This window comes from Copadichromis virginalis, linkage group LG22 (genome assembly GCF_057382275.1).
Source record: "Copadichromis virginalis isolate Kocher_CV1m ecotype Utaka linkage group LG22, C_Virginalis_male_GT1.1, whole genome shotgun sequence".
Classification (NCBI taxonomy): domain Eukaryota; kingdom Metazoa; phylum Chordata; class Actinopteri; order Cichliformes; family Cichlidae; genus Copadichromis; species Copadichromis virginalis.
The window spans coordinates 1821696-1839595 of NC_140638.1; the positions used below are offsets into that span (position 1 = coordinate 1821696).

At 43.9% G+C, this 17900-nt stretch overlaps 1 protein-coding gene and 1 long non-coding RNA gene across 2 annotated transcripts in view; one reads left to right on the forward strand and one right to left on the reverse strand.

Moving 5' to 3' along the window:
* The first annotated feature begins 743 nt into the window (after positions 1 to 743).
* Positions 744 to 17900, forward strand: part of tnxbb (tenascin XBb) — a 48011-nt gene continuing 30854 nt past the window's right edge. The window contains exons 1-5 of the mRNA XM_085447094.1: positions 744 to 1031; positions 2000 to 2057; positions 2178 to 2396; positions 8358 to 9725; positions 17085 to 17200. Coding sequence (XP_085303220.1) covers positions 897 to 1031; positions 2000 to 2057; positions 2178 to 2396; positions 8358 to 9725; positions 17085 to 17200 — 1896 coding nt within the window. The 5' untranslated portion in view covers positions 744 to 896. The remainder of the gene's footprint in view (positions 1032 to 1999; positions 2058 to 2177; positions 2397 to 8357; positions 9726 to 17084; positions 17201 to 17900) is intronic.
* Positions 14881 to 15819, reverse strand: LOC146682350 (uncharacterized). Its single transcript, XR_014917767.1, has 3 exons — positions 15740 to 15819; positions 15586 to 15636; positions 14881 to 15368 (listed from the first exon to the last, which is right to left on the reverse strand). It is a non-coding gene; the product is annotated as an uncharacterized LOC146682350 (long non-coding RNA).

Genomic DNA, 17900 nt, shown 5'->3' on the forward strand with positions numbered 1-17900 from the left:
TATTCTCATAGGAGGCTTTAAAACAGCCAAAGACAAATAACAGATAGAAGTCAGGCTGGTGCAAGCTGAAGCTGAAGAGGCATCAGGATCCACTCATCACAGCTTCACTGCAAACATGCTTGTTTCACTCCAGTGGACTGAGAGGACACACGGGTGGTTACTGAGGCCGACAGACCATTCACAGAGCTACTTGTTGCTCATAAATATGCTAACAATGTAAAGTAAAAGTCATGTAACCAGGAGGAGTTTGCAGTGTTTCCTCCTGCACATGAACAGGATTTAAGGTGTAAGTATCTAAAGAAGTCTTACAAACATTCACAGAGCTTCAATTTTGCCTCTTTTTTAAGTAAAGAAACTCTAAACTGGGATCTGTTTCCTCAGATGCTCCACACATAATCGGCTGTTTGGGGCCAAATTGCACTTGAAGTAATATTCGGCGTTGCCAGGCCCCGGCCTGATCCGCATGTCAGAAAATCGGCTGCAGGATAACAAGCTACTCTTTCAGACCAAGTTACTTTTTCCATCGGGTTTTTATTGGCCGCCATGCTCCGCTGACGGGCCCATAAACAGCTAATTGCCCCCTATTCCGGCTAATTGTGGCCAAAGTGGAGTCTGCTGCGCTAACATGAAATTTAAGGTGAGCTTAAATGTGTAATTCTGTGTCTCTTCCAGTGGGAAAACCCATGGAGAGCAAAGGCGAGAGGAAAAAATCCATCACCTCTGTGACTGAAGCGAAGTGAGAGCAGGTCCAGATCTGCAGACTCTTTCCAACTGAGTCCTGGAAGCAACCGGCTCCGCTGTTACCGGCAAACGTCCGTCAGCATCGATTTCCCGAGCGGTCCGGCATCTTTCTCCTCAAACACCCAGGGAAGTCTTCTCCTGGTGCCACCCTGGCGATGCTTCCTTTCATCCCCTGCCTCCTCCTCTTCCTCCTCCTGGCCGGCCCAGCCCTCCTGACCCCGTCAACCTCCAAAGAGCTACAGTTAAGGGGTCAACGGACACCAAGGGACACCAAGCAGGACTCCTTCAAGGTGATTAAGGGTTTAGCTGAGATAAATGGGCCGACTCACGGCAGTTCAGTGGTCATCTGGGTTAAACGAGGGTCAGTGTGGTTAAAAGGTTCAGGGAATTCTTCTTTATCTGCTTTTATTTGATGGCCCCTGTAACATCTGACTCCGCAATCACAGGAGTTTTAAGTTTTCATATCTGTCTGCAGATGATTCCTTATTGCAGGAAGAAGCCAGTGAAGGCCAGTAATGAACATACAGGCATCTCATTGTTAGGACGTTTGAATCCAGAAATCTGCTCAGGAGATGATGCAAAAGCCAACTGCACAGTCAGAGTTCAGTTCCAAGCCGTCTGCAGTCCAAGCAAAGAATAAATTGCAGAGACCTATCATCAACAAACTCTCGATGTGTTTTAACTGATGACTGACGTCTTTGCTGCCCTGCGCTCCAGCACATTTTAATGTTGGAAAAAGCAGAAAGTTAAAGCCATAAACCTCCTGCGCCTTCTGTAATATATCTACCCCGGCATCGCCGGACTAATGTGCAAATGTGAATTTGTCTGGAACCTTTTTGTTGAGCTCCAGTTTCCAGCGGGCACAGAGCAAACTCAACTAGATAGACGAACAGCCAATCAGAGGAGCTGCGATGAAGGATAATGCTAATGGACTCTTTCAGAAATGACACTTTGTGCTCCAGAGCAGCAGCGATTATTTCACCCCGAGCTCAGTAACATGAAAAAAGGTGGCTGCAAGAAATCCACAGTCCAAAAACCTGACAAAGTCCAAACACAGTCAGGAAGACGACTCAAAGGTTTAGACTCAAACACACTGATGGGAAGATGGACAATACGACACAGGAGGACTCAACCAGGACAACAGGAACGTAGAAACATGAGAAGCCATATGTGGAACAAACCAGCAGAACACAGCATTGAGAACATGAAAACTTAACATGAAACAAAGTGCAATGATTGGTGTTTTCTGCTGTTGCAGGTGGTCATCTCAGAGGGCTGTGCCACTCAGGGTGATGCATCTGATGGGAGTACAGGAGGTAAAGAGTCTGACCTGAAACAAGAACATCCAGAAACTGTAGTTTTTCACAGCAGTGGGGGGTGTTGTAGCTCAGCTCCTACTGCAGAATATAATCACAACCAAATGTCCTCGTTTGCAGGTAAAGAAATTGACCTGGCGCCTGGTTCTCCTCTGGTTCTGACCCATAAGATCAAACTGGTTCCCTCAGATTCGGCGTCTGGGTCTGGATCTTGTGGATGCGACGCTGACTTTGCTCCGCTGCGGGAGCGGCTGGAGAGGCTGGAGAGGGAGGTGTCAGCCCTCCGGGAGACGTGTGGAGGGGCTGAAGGAAACTGCTGCAGCTCAAACGAAAGCAAAGGTAAAACTGGATATTTCTATTAGATCGACCACGTTTCTTACCTTCAATATTTATCTGTAGAGCAGAAAGACGCGACTATCAGCGGGCACACTTTTATGTCAACAGCACTCTTACAGAGCGCTAACAAGCCTCCGTTACAGATCCCTGTTAGCATGAACTTGGCAACAGTGGGAAGGAAAAACTCACTTTTAACAGGAAAACTCCATCAGAACCAGGCTGAGGCAGGGACGATCATTTGTTCTCCAGATCATCCATCAGTGTGTGAATGTTGGACACAAAGCATAGAAACACGGCTTTAACCCTTTAAGTCCTACCATAGAACCAAGTCCGCCAGAGCTTATATTATATTTTTACATGCTGTGGAGCCATTTTTGGGAGCATTTCAAGTTGCTATACATCAATACAACCATTATAGCCCAGATTTTAATGATATGTCTGCATTAAGTGCATAGTAATTACACAAATTGCAAAAACTTGCAATAAACTACAAAAAAATTGAAAATCGTTTTTGTTTTTTTAACATATATTTCTAGTGAGAGAAATTTAAGAGGCTTATCCCTCAAAACTGTAAATACAAAAAAGTTTCACAAAATAGTTTCCCACCACAGGAAATTTATTTTGAGTGTCTTCATAGTTTTATTTTTGAAATACAGCAATTTTTATACACTGCAGGAAAAACGAAAATAAATATTATAGTGCAAATTTGCAAAAAAACAGCATGTGCATCAAAATAAACTATTTCCAGCTGTGCAATATGAGTCCTAAGCATCCCAGAAACGACACAGAAAGTCATAAAGTCAAACATAACTTTTAAAAACACCAGTATCCGATTATTAAGTGATGATGTGACGAATCCTACTTCCGGGTCTAAAGTAGTCTGCGTTTAATATGGCTTTTGTGTTGTTAACATGTTTAATGTTTTGTATTTTCTTCTATTTGATCTCAAAAAGCTCCTAAAACAGTCAGTGATCGCTGTTGACCTCCCTCGGCTTTTATTACCACTAATCATTTATTTAAGCTCAGTTTTTAAAACCTTAGGATGTAACTACAGCCCAGCCCATGCAGCAGTATATGAATGACTAACCTCGTGTTGTGGATGGATTATCTCAGTTGTTCTCCTGGCTGAAGTTTGGTCCTTTTACAGCATCCTGCCATGCGATTGCATTTGTTCCTGACCACCGAGAACACTCACGCTAACTTTTATCCAGTGGAAAAAAAGTTAGCTTGTTTATATTATGCTAACATAGCTGTGTCGCTAGCGGTCACGTAGCACATCATTATATACCAGCTAGCCAAACTTCAGTAACCCTACAAACGTCACTGCTGTTTAGTTTTCTGTCTTCATTTATGCTGGAAGTGATAACAGAGCTGTACGTTTTAATTTGTTTCCAAAACCCTGCAGTCAGGACATGCTATATTGTATTTAGATAGAAGCTAGCGAGCTAACTCCCTGCTAACTTCTAACTCCGTTAAATGTCATAAATTCCGTTTTCATGGATGCCTGAATGTTAAACTCAATTGTTACACCTGGTAGAGCAGAACGCTGATCATTTTATTAAAGATGAAAGACTTTAGACAGTTTTTAACTCTCAGTAATGCCATAGTGATCGTTTGATATATGGACCTGCAGCGGAGTTTAGACCCAGACACGGCTAGTGACGTCAGACTGAACAACCGGATAGGCTCATGAGGCACTGATGGTAAAAAAAACTACATTTCCGCGAAAATGACGCCACTTCCGGTTTCGGGCAGGTCATGGCGGACATGCGATAGTTCGCGCTGACGTCTGTTCCAAGGTAGGAAGTGTTATGAACAGCTGATCGGATCGGCAAAGCGTGTTTCTGGAATATCATGTTTTTGTTGCTGCAAGTGCTTTTTATGCAGTTTTTGCAAAACTATATGTGGAAGGAAACTGTGACCGAGGACAAGCTGATGGCATAAGATGCAAGTACAACTCCTCCGGTTTCATATGCAAAAAAATTATTGCGCTAGCTTACGTGGTTGCAGTGCTACCGGGATTTAAAAATAGTTATGCAAAACAGAGCGTGCCGCTCCGACCGGCTTTAAAGGGTTAATGGGTGAATGTTGTATAAAGAGCTTGGCGTGAGTGGAAAAAGTCACCTGATCGAGCCCTACGATAAGCTTTCACAGCTTTATGAACTCTCACTCAGCACTTTTCCCTTCTTAGATCCCTGAAGCCAGTGAGGAGCCGATCTGATGCTTCATGGACGTTTATAATTTTAGCATCTTCATTTTAAATATTCTTAAAGTTCATCACATGCCGAAGCTTTAATGACCGGCTGCATTTCTGTCATTGTCATATAGAAAAGCCACATTTTCATGTCACGTCTAAACATTAAACGAAACGTGAAAAGTTTTTCATTCACGTGCAAAAAAATAAAAATTCAAACTGAATTTGAGACAGTGATCAAAATCATTCGTCATGCATGAACGAATTCTTTATACCAGGCTGGAAAAAATGATGTTTTTTCATACCAGAGGACTCAAAAGACTTAAAACAGCTGGAGGAGCAGGACCTGCATACAAACCTTTAACAGACACAAAGTCGAGGTCGTGTTTGTTCCACCTCAGTGCCAAAAATCCAAAAGTAATAAATGAAATAAAAATCAAATGTTTTCAAACTTTATCAGAAAGACGTGCAGCAGATCGTGAGTCATGTTTTCAAGGCCTCGAAGCTTCGAGAAGAAATAAGTTCGGGAGCTTTAGGAAAGCCGAGGTTTTCCATCACATGGCTCCAAAGTCACCCACAGTTGATTTCATCAGTGTGGAGCTGATGATGTCCTGCAGCAGCTCCACAGTATGAACCCCAACCAGCCAAAGATCCACTCTAAAAGCACCTGAAGCATGTTGGTGAGGTTAGCAAACAGAAACTCCAGACCAAATGGAGCAATCAGCTCACGCATGGATGAAAAAGTAAATATAAACCGAACTCTGGCACAACCAGCAATAATCCTATTTATGAAAATAAACACTGGGGATGTTTGGGAGGATTCTGTGGCTGCTGATCAAAGAGACGCAAACAGAAAAACATCGCAAGGAGAGGAGGAAACACGAGAGAACAGCGATTAATACGAGTCTGCATCAGCAGGCGCTAACCTCCCCGCCGCGCAGCACGGCGGCGCTCGGCATACAGAGCAGCAGTCGGTCTTACAGCAGCTGATCTTTAGCTCGTAATTACAGTGAAAATGACCCAAGATGTTGTTGGTCTGCAGCACAGTGTGTGTTCATAGCAACATATGTTTAACAAACACTGGACTCTATTGGATTTGTTAAAGAAATGGTCCCTGTGTGCGCTCCAGGTTTTTTTTACTGCCGAATTCTTGTTTTGTGAGGGCATCGCTTTGCAGCAAAGTCTGTGACAGCAGCGTCCAAACATCGACAACACCAAACGTGTACCCGATGCCAAAAATGACACGCCGGAGGAACGGGCCACGAGGAGATGGAGGTGCCGCTCTCTGTTTCCCAGGACGTCCCTTTTCAATCTTTGCTCCACGATGACACTCGGATTCATAAACCTTCCTTTTCACTCGCATTTAAAACACAACCAGAGTGTCAACAGCAGCGCAGGATCCATCGACTGCATTACTGTGTGAATCTGCCTCGCACCGTGACCTCGAGCAATAACAGACCAATGAGAGGCCACAGACATGTCTCTGCTGACGATTAGCTCTCTGAGCATGTGGTTTCTATTCTGTAGGTTTTTGTCTTTGTTTGTTTTTTAAGTTGATTTCTTGAAAAGGTTTCTCATCATTTCACATAGAAGTATACAAACATTTATCTGCGTGCAGGTTTTCTGCAGTTTGGTAACGAAACACAGGAAGTGTCGTCTGTGAAGGTTCTCAGTCATCCAGCTCATCGTGGTCTAAGAAGCTCGGAAAGAAAAGCATCTGGACTATTCTCTACTTAATCACATTAGCCAGGTGTGAATCGGTCGTAGGTCACGATCAGCCACGCTTCAGGTCAGCTCATTGTGAAACCCAGCCCCACCCTATCATGTGATGTCCTGAGGTCAGGTGGCCCAGGATGTGAGTGGGCGTTTAAATCTAAATCTTTCTCTTCATGTGTGGAAAGCTGACCTGACAGCTGAGCAGTCTCTGACAGGGTTACAGGGACCCACAGTGGGAGGCGTTATCTACACCTGGAGGAAACGTTAACACTGTGAATGAATGAAATATGAAACATCTAATACAGAGCAAAGCGAAATGAAAATGAAAGTTTTTTGACTTTATTTAACATTACTGGGCAGCTACCTGCTGTTTCCTACACCCTCCTTCATGCTCTCTCAGACGTGCATCAGACCTGTTGAATATTTCACCACCATCTGTTATTATGTGTTCTAATAGCTTTATGTTAATCTAATAAAAAAGTAAAGTAGACTAAAGCTGTATTCTACTAATAGAATATGTGTTTTTCTTTGAGTGTGTGATTGGATTAATTTCAGAGATGATCACATTACAAACTGGCAGAGATTAACCTGTGAGCTGTGTGTGTGTGTACTTGTATTACCTGAAACATGGGGACCCATAGATTGTGAGGATATGGGGGTCTGATTTGTGTTAGGGGGAATAAAGTAAGACTGTAATTTACTCCAAAATCATTACCCAAAACTGGATAAAAAGTTAATGTCCTTTTTTAGTTTAGCTTCAGTTTTTTTAGTTTAGCTTCAGAAAAGTGAATGTTTTGTCTTCTGAAGTGATGGAAACGGGAGAGGACTGTTTGTGCGTCTCTGTCTTCAGCTCTGTGCCCAGTGTGATCTCAGCCCCCACCTCCGCCCAGTCCACCCTCTGCACCGCAACAACACACACACACACACACACACACACACACACACACACACACACACACACACACACACACACACACACACACACAGGGGATAATCAGTCACAACAAGGCTGTGTTACACTCTATTTAGAGAGGATTAGACGTCCACCCCCCTTCACTCTACCCCCAAAACTGAGGCAGTGCAACAAAGGGTAACTATTTGGTTCTAACTCATTCAAGACGCTTCATTCATCCTCCAACAAACCACATTTATGACTGAAGTGATGCTGATGGCCGTCTTATGTTTTGGATATCTAAGAATGCATTTGACCTAGTCATTACTATGATGCAGGATATCTGCATACCGTCAATTAATGCTTCAATCTTAAATATGATCAACCTATCTCTAATAATCAGCTATGTACCACAGGCCTTCAAGCTGGCTGTAGTTAAACCTTTACTCAAAAAGCATCTCTAGACCCAGCAGTCTTAGCTAATTATAGGCCAATCTCCAACCTTCCTTTATATCAAACATCCTTGAAAGAGTAGTTGTCAAACAGCTAACAGATCATCTGCAGAGGTTTATTTGAAGAGTTTCAGTCAGGTTTCAGAGCTCATCACAGCACAGAAACAGCTTTAGTGACGGTTACAAATGATCTTCTTATGGCCTCTGACAGTGGACTCATCTCTGTGCTTATCCTGCTAGACCTCAGTGCAGCGTTCGATACTGTCGACCATAATATCCTATTAGAGCGATTAGAACATGCTGTAGGTATTACAGGTACTGTGCTGCAGTGGTTTGTATCATATCTATCTAATAGACTCCAGTTTGTGCATGTAAATGGAGAGTCCTCTTCACACACTGAGGTTAATTATGGAGTTCCACAGGGTTCAGTGCTAGGACCAATTCTGTTTACATTATACATGCTTCCCTTAGGCAGCATCATTAGAAGACATAGCATACATTTACACTGCTATGCAGATGACACCCAGCTCTATCTGTCCATGAAGCCAGATAACACACACTCGGGTTTCCAAAAAAGAAGTCAGGATTTCTTTTAGGATCTCTGAACTGATGTCACAGATACTGTAGCTTGGTTCAAAATGGTTTAAACTGAATTTAGCTTGTTGCCGTGGTGATCAGGAACCTGTTCTTGACCTCTTCCTGTCCATCAGGTGCAGGATGCTCCATCAAACCAGAGACCAAGGAGTGCCCCAGTGAGTGCAGTGATCAGGGTCGCTGCAAGGATGGCAAGTGTGTCTGCTTTCCTGGATTCAGCGGGCCGGACTGCAGCCAGTCCAACTGTCCCGGGGACTGCAGCAACAACGGGAAGTGCGTGAATGTTCAATGCGTGTGCGATCCTGGTTTCACCGGTCCTGACTGCTCCCTGAAAGCCTGCCCTGATAACTGCAACAATCACGGCAGGTGCGAGAAAGGCAAATGTGTGTGCAACAGTGGTTTCACAGGTCCCAGCTGCTCCGATGAATCCTGTCCCGGAAACTGCAAAAAAAGAGGGGTCTGTGTTAACGGACAGTGCGTGTGCAATCCTGGTTTCACCGGTCATGACTGCTCCCTGAGATCCTGCCCCGATAACTGCAACAATCAAGGCAGGTGTGTGAACGGCAAGTGTGTGTGCAACAGTGGCTTCACAGGTCCCAGCTGCCTCAACAAATCCTGCCCCAGCAACTGCAACAGGAGGGGGCGCTGCATTAACGGGCAGTGTGTGTGTAATCCTGGATTCGCTGGGCCAGACTGTTTAAAGAGGACATGCCCAGACAACTGCAATGACCGTGGGAGGTGTGTTAACGGTAAATGTGTCTGCAACAGTGGCTTCACCGGTGCGGATTGCTCTGAGGCAGTCTGTCCTGAAAACTGCAACAACAGGGGGCGCTGTGTGAATGGACAGTGTGTTTGTGATGATGGATTCACTGGCGAGGATTGCTCTGAAAGAACATGCCCAAATGACTGCAACGACCGTGGCAGGTGTGTTAATGGTAAATGCATATGTGACAGCGGATTCACAGGTGACGACTGCTCTGAAAACACCTGCCCCAACAACTGCAACAACAGGGGGCGCTGTGTGAATGGACAGTGTGTTTGTGATGATGGATTCACTGGTGCAGACTGCAGTGCTAAAGGCTGCCCCAACAACTGCAACAACAGGGGGCGCTGTGTTAACGGACAATGTGTCTGTGATGATGGATTCACTGGCGAGGATTGCTCTGAAAGAACCTGTCTAAACAGCTGCAACAACAGGGGGCGCTGTGTGAATGGACAGTGTGTTTGTGATGATGGATTCACTGGTGCAGACTGCAGTGCTAAAGGCTGCCCCAACAACTGCAACAACAGGGGGCGCTGTGTTAACGGACAGTGTGTCTGTGATGATGGATTCACTGATGCAGACTGCAGTGCTAAAAGCTGCCCCAACAACTGCAACAACAGGGGGCGCTGCTTCAGGGGGAGCTGCGCGTGTCGTCGGGGGTTCACAGGACCAGACTGCAGCCAGTGTCAGGAGGGGATGACTGGGCCCAACTGTGATGTCGGTGAGTCAAATCTTCCATTTATCTTCTCCATATCTATCTATCTATCTATCTATCGATCTATCTATCGATCTATCTATCGATCTATCTATCGATCTATCGATCTATCTATCTATCGAGATATCGAGATATCGAGATATCGAGATATCGAGATATCGAGATATGTGTGCACGAACAGCACAAAGGAGCAAAGTTGCTCCCAGTGTAAATGCTATAATTCACTGTTTTAAGAAAGACAGCTTGTTTATTTCCCCACCAAGCCTCTTTAAATTTGACTTGGTAGGCTTGGCTTTAACCACAAATAGTCAAGAGTTGGTTACATTTATGGTGGGGGCATGGACGGAACCAGAAGCTGAACAGTAAGGTGGAAAATGAAGCCAGAGCACCAAAACTGCACTTCCTGTAATGTCCGGTTGAGTCAATCCTGACCGATTACTTTGCCCAACAATACAGCAGGGAAAATGTCAACAGTCTGGTAGACAAACATCTTGATGCATGCTCAATCAAACAGGTAAGTAAACCCCCAAGGTTTGATTCTGTTCATCTGGATGTAGAGCTTTCAGTGGGAGAAACGTTTCGTCACTCATCCAGGTGACTGAAGAAGTCACCTGGATGAGTGACGAAACGTTTCTCCCACATCTACGTCCAGATGAACAGAATCAAACCTTGGGGATCTGGTAAACAAACATAGTTTTTGTTCCTGTAGATAATAATCTCTTAACATCAACTACACCCAGGGTGAATTTCTTAAAAGTTGGAGTGTATAGCGGTGTGGGTTAAAGTTAGGGACATGGTTACATTGGTGTATGTCTTTCCTTTATTTTGTGTAAAATGCATGTTTGTGTCTCATTCTTATCTGAAGAACATTTGTTCACCATGACAGGATCACATTTAATTGCAGTGGGAATATCTGTTTGCAACAAATGTGCACAAACCACACATTTCTTCTAAAACTGTCATTCTGGGGTTGTTTAATTTGATACAGTGCAGCATCAGCCGAGCTGCGTACTTCTTTCAGCCATGTTTTCTTGTTGTTGTTGTTGTTGTTGCCATTGTTGTTACCAGGGTGTGGTAGGCTATTAGCACGCCTGTTTGGAGGTTGTTCACGCTGCAGTGATCTGAGTGACGGAGCAGTTTCATTACCAGAGCGGTAGAGTCCAGACCACATAAAAACTCCCTCAGACAGCTGCACAGGACAGCCGCATGTGTGTGAGAGTTTTAAGTGTTTTCCCAAATGCAACTGACCACTTACTGGAGTGGAGGGAGGGATGTCCCACAGCCTGACAGCCCACTGAGTAAACTCAGAGTGGGCAGCAGAAAGTGTGAAGTATGTTTCCATCCACCTGCTGCAGAGACCCCAGTAATGACATAATCAGGAGAAACTGTTGGCATATTTAAATGATGCAAAAACGTTTGATTGGAAACAGATTTTTTGTGAACACTGATTTTCCTTCCTAAACATAGCTACAGATGCAAATACATAACACTGAACCAACATCCAAATATTATGATTTCCTTTAGCCAACGTTGCCTTTTCACATTATTTTAGACAGTTGTCATTTATTTCTTTAAAACATGCAAGTTTTTGCTGTTATTATATTATTTGGGGGGAAAACTGCTCTAGTCACTCCTATACTGAAAAAACCTTCTTTAGATCCTAACACCTTTAACAACCTCCGTCCGATTTCCAATCTACCCTTCATCTCTAAGATACTCGAAAAAGTGGTTGCAGCTCAACTTCATTTACACCTGGTTAATAATAACATCTACGAGAGATTTCAATCTGGTTTTCGCTCATGTCACAGTACCGAAACTGCTCTACTTAAAGTCACTAACGATCTTCTAATCGGAGCTGACTCTGGTCTTCTCACCATTCTCGTCCTTTTAGATCTGAGCTCAGCCTTCGACACCATTTCTCACTCTGTCCTTCTAAGCAGACTTTCCTCTCTCTGCATCTCTGACACACCCCTCGCCTGGTTTCAATCATATCTCCTCGACCGCTCCCAGTTTATTCAACTAAGATCATCCCGCTCTCGTCTATTCCCCGTCAGCTCTGGTGTACCTCAAGGCTCAGTTTTAGGCCCTCTTCTCTTTATAATATACATCCTCCCTCTAGGTACCATCTTCCGCAAATTTGATCTTCAGTTTCACTGTTTTGCTGATGACACCCAGTTATATCTCTCTTGCAGACCTGATTCCTCCCTCCCACCTTCTTCCCTTACAGAATGTCTATCCGAGTTAAAATCCTGGTTTACCTCTAATTTTCTAAAGCTCAATGAGGATAAAACTGAGATCCTCCTTATTGGCACCAAATCCAACCTTTTGAAGGCAAACCATTTCTCACTCACCATCGATAACTCCACAGTTTTCCCATCTCTTCAGGTTAAGAGCCTTGGTGTCATCCTAGACAGTTCACTTTCCTATAAATCTCACATCAATAATCTCACCCGTTCTGCCTACTTCCATCTACGTAACATTAACAGATTGCTTCCTTCTCTTTCCACCCAGTCTACGTCCATTCTTGTACATAGTCTTGTTACCTCCCGTATTGACTATTGCAATTCTCTTCTGCATGGTCTCCCCCAAAAATCCCTCCATAAGCTTCAACTGGTTCAGAACTCTGCTGCTCGCATTATCACCAGAACCCCTCCTACCAGCACATCACCTGTTCTTCAGGAACTTCACTGGCTCACAGTGAAATTCCAGATAATATTCAAACTTCTTCTGCTCACCTTCAAGGCCATTCATAACCCCGCTCCTCCTTACCTTTCTGACCTGTTAACCACCACTTGTTCTGCCCGTTCACTTCGTTCTTCTTCTTCTATCCAGCTTGCTGTACCTTCCTTCCGCCTCACCACCATGGGAAGCAGAGCTTTCAGCTGCTCTGCTCCCAGGCTGTGGAACTCTCTGCCCCCTGAAATAAGAAATATTGGTTCTCCCCCAGTTTAAATCCCACCTCAAAACTCATCTGTTCAAATCTGCATATTCACTGTGAATCCACTGTTTGTTCATTTTATCTTGTGCTTTTGTTTTATTGTTCTTATTCTGCCATTGTTTTACTAAGTGTTTTATCCTATTGTAAAGTGTCCTTGGGTGACTTGAAAGGCGCTCATAAATAAAATTTATTATTATTATTATTATTATTATTAACTGGATATTTCCCTCCAGTTTATGACCACGCGCTGGTCAGAGATGATGGTTGGTTTCCCAGTGCATCATGGGAATCCCCGGCAGCCTACGTCTATTGCAGCATAACTAAGGGAGGATTCAGGGTCACCTGGTCCAGCCCTAACTATATGCTTTAGCAAAAAGGAAAGTTTGAAGCCTAATCTTGAAAGTAGAGATAGTGTCTGTCTCCTGAATCCAAACTGGAAGCTGGTTCCACAGAAGAGGGGCCTGAAAACTGAAGGCTCTGCCTCCCATTCTACTTTTAAATACTCTAGGAACAACAAGTAGGCCTGCAGAGCGAGAGCGGAGCGCTCTAATAGGGTGATATGGTACTACAAGGTCATTAAGATAAGATGGGGCCTGATTATTTAAGACCTTGTATGTGAGGAGCAGGATTTTGAATTCTGGATTCAACAGGAAGCCAAAACAGGAGAAATCTGCTCTCTCTTTCTAGTCCCTGTCAGGACTCTTGCTGCAGCATTTTGGATCAGCTGAAGGCTTTTCAGGGACTTTTAGGACTTCCTGATGTAATGTAAACAGAATTGGTCCTAGCACTGAACCCTGTGGAACTCCATAATTAACCTCAGTGTGTGAAGAGGACTCTCCATTTACATGCACAAACTGGAGTCTGTTAGATAGATATGATACAAACCACTGCAGCACACTGTAAAAAAAATATTGTAATATAAAAGTATTTACTGTGTATTTTACAGTTTTGTACTGTTCTTCTAGAATATCATTAAATTTAAATAAATAGACTGATTTTACATTTCTAATGTAAATTAACGAGTTTGCAGTTCGCCTTGTAATCAGAAGGTTGCCGATTCGAGCCCCGGCTCGGACAGTTTCGGTCGTTGTGTCCTTGGGCAAGACGCTTCACCTACTGGTGGTGGTCAGAGGGGAATTGTAAAGCGCTTTGAGGGTCTCAAAAGCGCTATATGAATGCAATCCATTATTATGTAAACCAACTGTTAACTGTATATTTCTGTACATTTAAGTATTATTATTCATATTGCCGCATTCATTGACCTTTTTATAGGTAATTTCATTGTTTAATCACATTAAAATGTTCCTAATTTAATGTTTAAAAGCACTTGAAAAAGGCAGAATCCCGTGTAAAATTAGGGCAACAAACTTTATTGTCATTGCTGAAAATAACCGTATTTTCATGAGGAAGTTCTTTTCTGTTATTTTATGGTATTATTTTGGCGCCCCAGCTGCCACAGTACCTGTAACACCTACAGCGTGCTCTAATCGCTGCACTGACATATTACCAGCTGTAAAAACAAAGTGCAGGTTCTTGACAGCGACTTGCTGCTTCCTCCAAATATCATATGTTCATTATTCTCCACTGTTGTTAAGCAGTCATAGCAGTGGGACATGCTAAGTACTGAAGAGACAGTCACAGCTTCATCATGTTGATGCCATTACTGGCCCAGTGTGAGACAAAGTGCTCTCAGAGAAAACAACTGAAATGTCTGCCTGAACATAGAATAGAACAGAATAGAACAGAATAGAATAGAATAGAATAGAATAATCCTTTAATTGTCCCACAAGGGGAAATTTGGTTGTAACAGCAGCCAGAAAGACACATATACAAACAAACAGGACAGAAACATTTTTCTTACATATTTACATCGAGGACAGTGGTTCCTATAAACAGAGAACTGTACAGTTATTAAATTAAATAAAAGTAACTACAGATAAGAGGCAAACCTAAAAAGGCACGTCTAGGTTTCTTTAAAGTGTTTGATTGAAAACACTCAGACGTGCACATTTTGTTCTGATAAATGTTTCTTTTAGTTTTTGTGTCTTTAAATGTATGTTTGTGTTGATGTGCCTTCCACATGACGGCCGTTGGCTATAACTTTAATCAGTTGTTGACACACAAACCCAACAAACATCAAAACGTTGTGGCAGCTGAAATCGATAAAGCTTAAAGGAACCATCACGCAAAACAGAACAGTGAGAGTTGACGTAAAGCAGCGAATAAACCACCAAGGCCACAGTCTGATAGACGCAGACACAAAGCAGATGGGATCAAACGGAGAAATATTTATCAGTCTGATGACGTTTATGTGCAAAAGAAACTGTTTGATGGAATAATGTTGCAGAATGGGGAAGCTTTTATTGTGAAGGCGCTCAGCCAAATAATGCTTCTTTACATGTGTAACACGCACGCTGAACTTGAGTAGCTGCCTTCCACGAGCAGCGGATCTTCCAGTTTGACTGTTGGAGGCTGATGGAGGCTGATGGAGGCGGCCTCCGTGAGCCGGAGGTGTTGGTCTGTTTACTGCGCCTGTGTTTGTGCCGTGCTGCTGCGGTGTGAGCGATTTAAACCATCCCAGAGGAAGTTTGAAATAAAGTCACGACGTTCCCTCTGGGAGGAAATAAAGTTAATCCAGACGCAGCAGTGGCAGGAGAGGCGGGGTCATTGCCGAGTCCGTCGGGCTGTTCTCATGAGCTGACTAAAGAACACTGATGGGAGAAGAGCAGCAGAAGGTGGATGAGATAAGCTTCTTTGTATTTTTACTTTCTTTTCATTAAAGAACAAAGAAGAACAAACACCTGAAGCAAATGAAAATTCAGCTGCTGTATTTGAAACAGAGCCAACACAGCTGTGGTGCAGAGGTTACATACATGTGATGATTACTTCTATACAGTGCTGTAACAGTACAGTAAAAATAGTGTGCACCTTTAAAGGTAAGCTGATGTTTTCCAGTGTTCCAGTGGACACACAGCACTGCTGTGGGTTGCATCAAGCACACAGGAATATTAATGTAAGTTACATTAGAGTGCATAAGCAAATAAAGAGCTTTTCTGATGTATTATCGCCTCAGTAAACTTACAGTGAATGTGTTGGCCAGCAGCTTCTTTCACTTCCACATCACTGAGTCCTGTTTGTGGTCACCAGAAGATTCCTCGATCGGTCTCAGCCAGCTCCCGCTGCTTTTCAATTTTACCCTCAAAGACTGAAATCTGCCTCTTCTTCCTCATCTGAGCTCATGCTGTGGCTCGGAAATCACAGACCTGGACATGAGCCTTAATGAGAAAACCACCCCTCATCACTGGAGCAGTGTCATTTTCAACCTGCACATCAGATCGAATGGTTTGTCCTGTTGTTGTGGTGCCAGGGAGCAGATGGTTTAAGGTTTCATTAAGGCTGATGCCAAACTCTGATAAATGCATCACTTTGGTTTGGGTAAGATGGAGGAGAAAAAGCCTCCTGCTGCAGGACAAACACTTTGCTTGTTCCACTGCATCAATCACAGGAGAGAGAAAACGAGGAGGAAGAAGACCTGCAGGGTTATTCAGCAGTGTCGACTGCACGGAGCATGGACAGGAACGTTTGTGATGAGGTGACTAAACTGTGGCGCCGATGATGTTCGTCTGTGTGTGATCCATCTGCAAGTCACTGAATACAGCCATTATTATTATTATTATTATTATTATTATTATTATCATGTTTGTTGTCACCTGATGAGTGGAAGAGCTTGAAAGGTCACTCCTGGATTATACTGCCCCAAATATATTCCTTCTCTCACCCCAACCAATCACAGCAGATGGCCCCGCCCCTCCCTGAGCCTGGTTCTGCTGGAGGTTTCTTCCTGTTCAAAGGGAGTTTTTCCTTCCCACTGTCGCCAAAGTGCTGCTCATAGGGGCTCATATGCTTGTTGTTCTCTGTATCTAATAGTGTAGGGTCCACTGTACAATATAAAGCGCCTTGAGGCGACTGCTGTTGTGATTTGTTGCTGTATAAATAAACTTATTGCATATTTGCTCAGTAAACGTGCACTTGTCTTAAACAGTTGATAGCATGATCTGTCGATTGGCAGTCTGCTGTGCTCCACTTTCAGTGGTGGTCATGTAAAGGTGGAGAGGGCTGAGTGTGGTAGGCTGGCCCGCTCCAGCCACTGGGACAGGGTGGAGCTGCTGTAGGGCCTCCTTCCCAGATGCCATGGTGTTGGTGGATGAAGCCAGGTCATCTACCAGGTGAAGAGGTCGTGTTTGTTGTTGTGCTGCTAGCTGCTTCGCCTCTGTCCTATAACATGAGGTCAGCATAGCGCGGCGTCCGCTAAAGCAGGAATGTTGCTGAACAGGAGTTTTTGCCACACAAACACGTGGAGACAAACGCACACGGTGGTGTTAGCCTGAGTCTCATTGTGCAGCTAAGTCTGTGTTTCTCTCTTTCAGTCATGTCTGGTGTTTCCCGGCTGAGCACTCAGGACATCACAGACACGTCAGTCGCTTTGGTTTGGACTCCGCCTCCTGTCCAGTATGAGACCTACTACATCACCTTCAGCAGCCAGGTACGCGGCAGGTTAAGCTTTAAAGTCTTTGAGTTTCACTTCTCTACCTCCTCAGTGGTTCTTTGGCAGACGTGCACAGACTCCAGCATCAGATCACCTGAACTGAATTTATCAGTTTAACTGAAAGCAGCAAAAAAGGGGAAAAATCAGAAGTTTCATTCTTAAAGAAACGTGTGTTGTTCCCGGAGAGGGGCCCACTTTCTCCTGTGAGACGTTTGACGTGTCGTGTTGATCTGAAACTCTGCCATGTTAGACAGAAGCATCCACCATTAACTGCATATACAACACATACAGTAATATACGTGTTGTGCTATGACTCAGACCAAAGTGTTTCCAGTATGGAAAAGCAGAAAGGCCCCATTTAAAACTGAATAATTTTAATAAAATGAATAAAATGTGAAGCCAGCTGCTGTTTTTCTCTCACACTGTGGAACCACACGGAGACAGTCCAGTAAAAACCTGTTCGGCTCACGCACATATTTCCATAATTCACATAACAGATCCACAGTCCTCACTGTCCCCTTATCCAGGACCTTCACCAGGTCATGTAGAGAGGGTGGAGCAGTGTGGAGGACACACGTTTCTTTACAAGATCCTCAGTGAAGTTTCCAAAGAGGTCTGCAGGTAGAAATATCAAACTGCGGTGCGTCGTTGTGAGCAGCGTTCACAGCCTGAAGCACAAAACTGCTGAGCTCAAAAT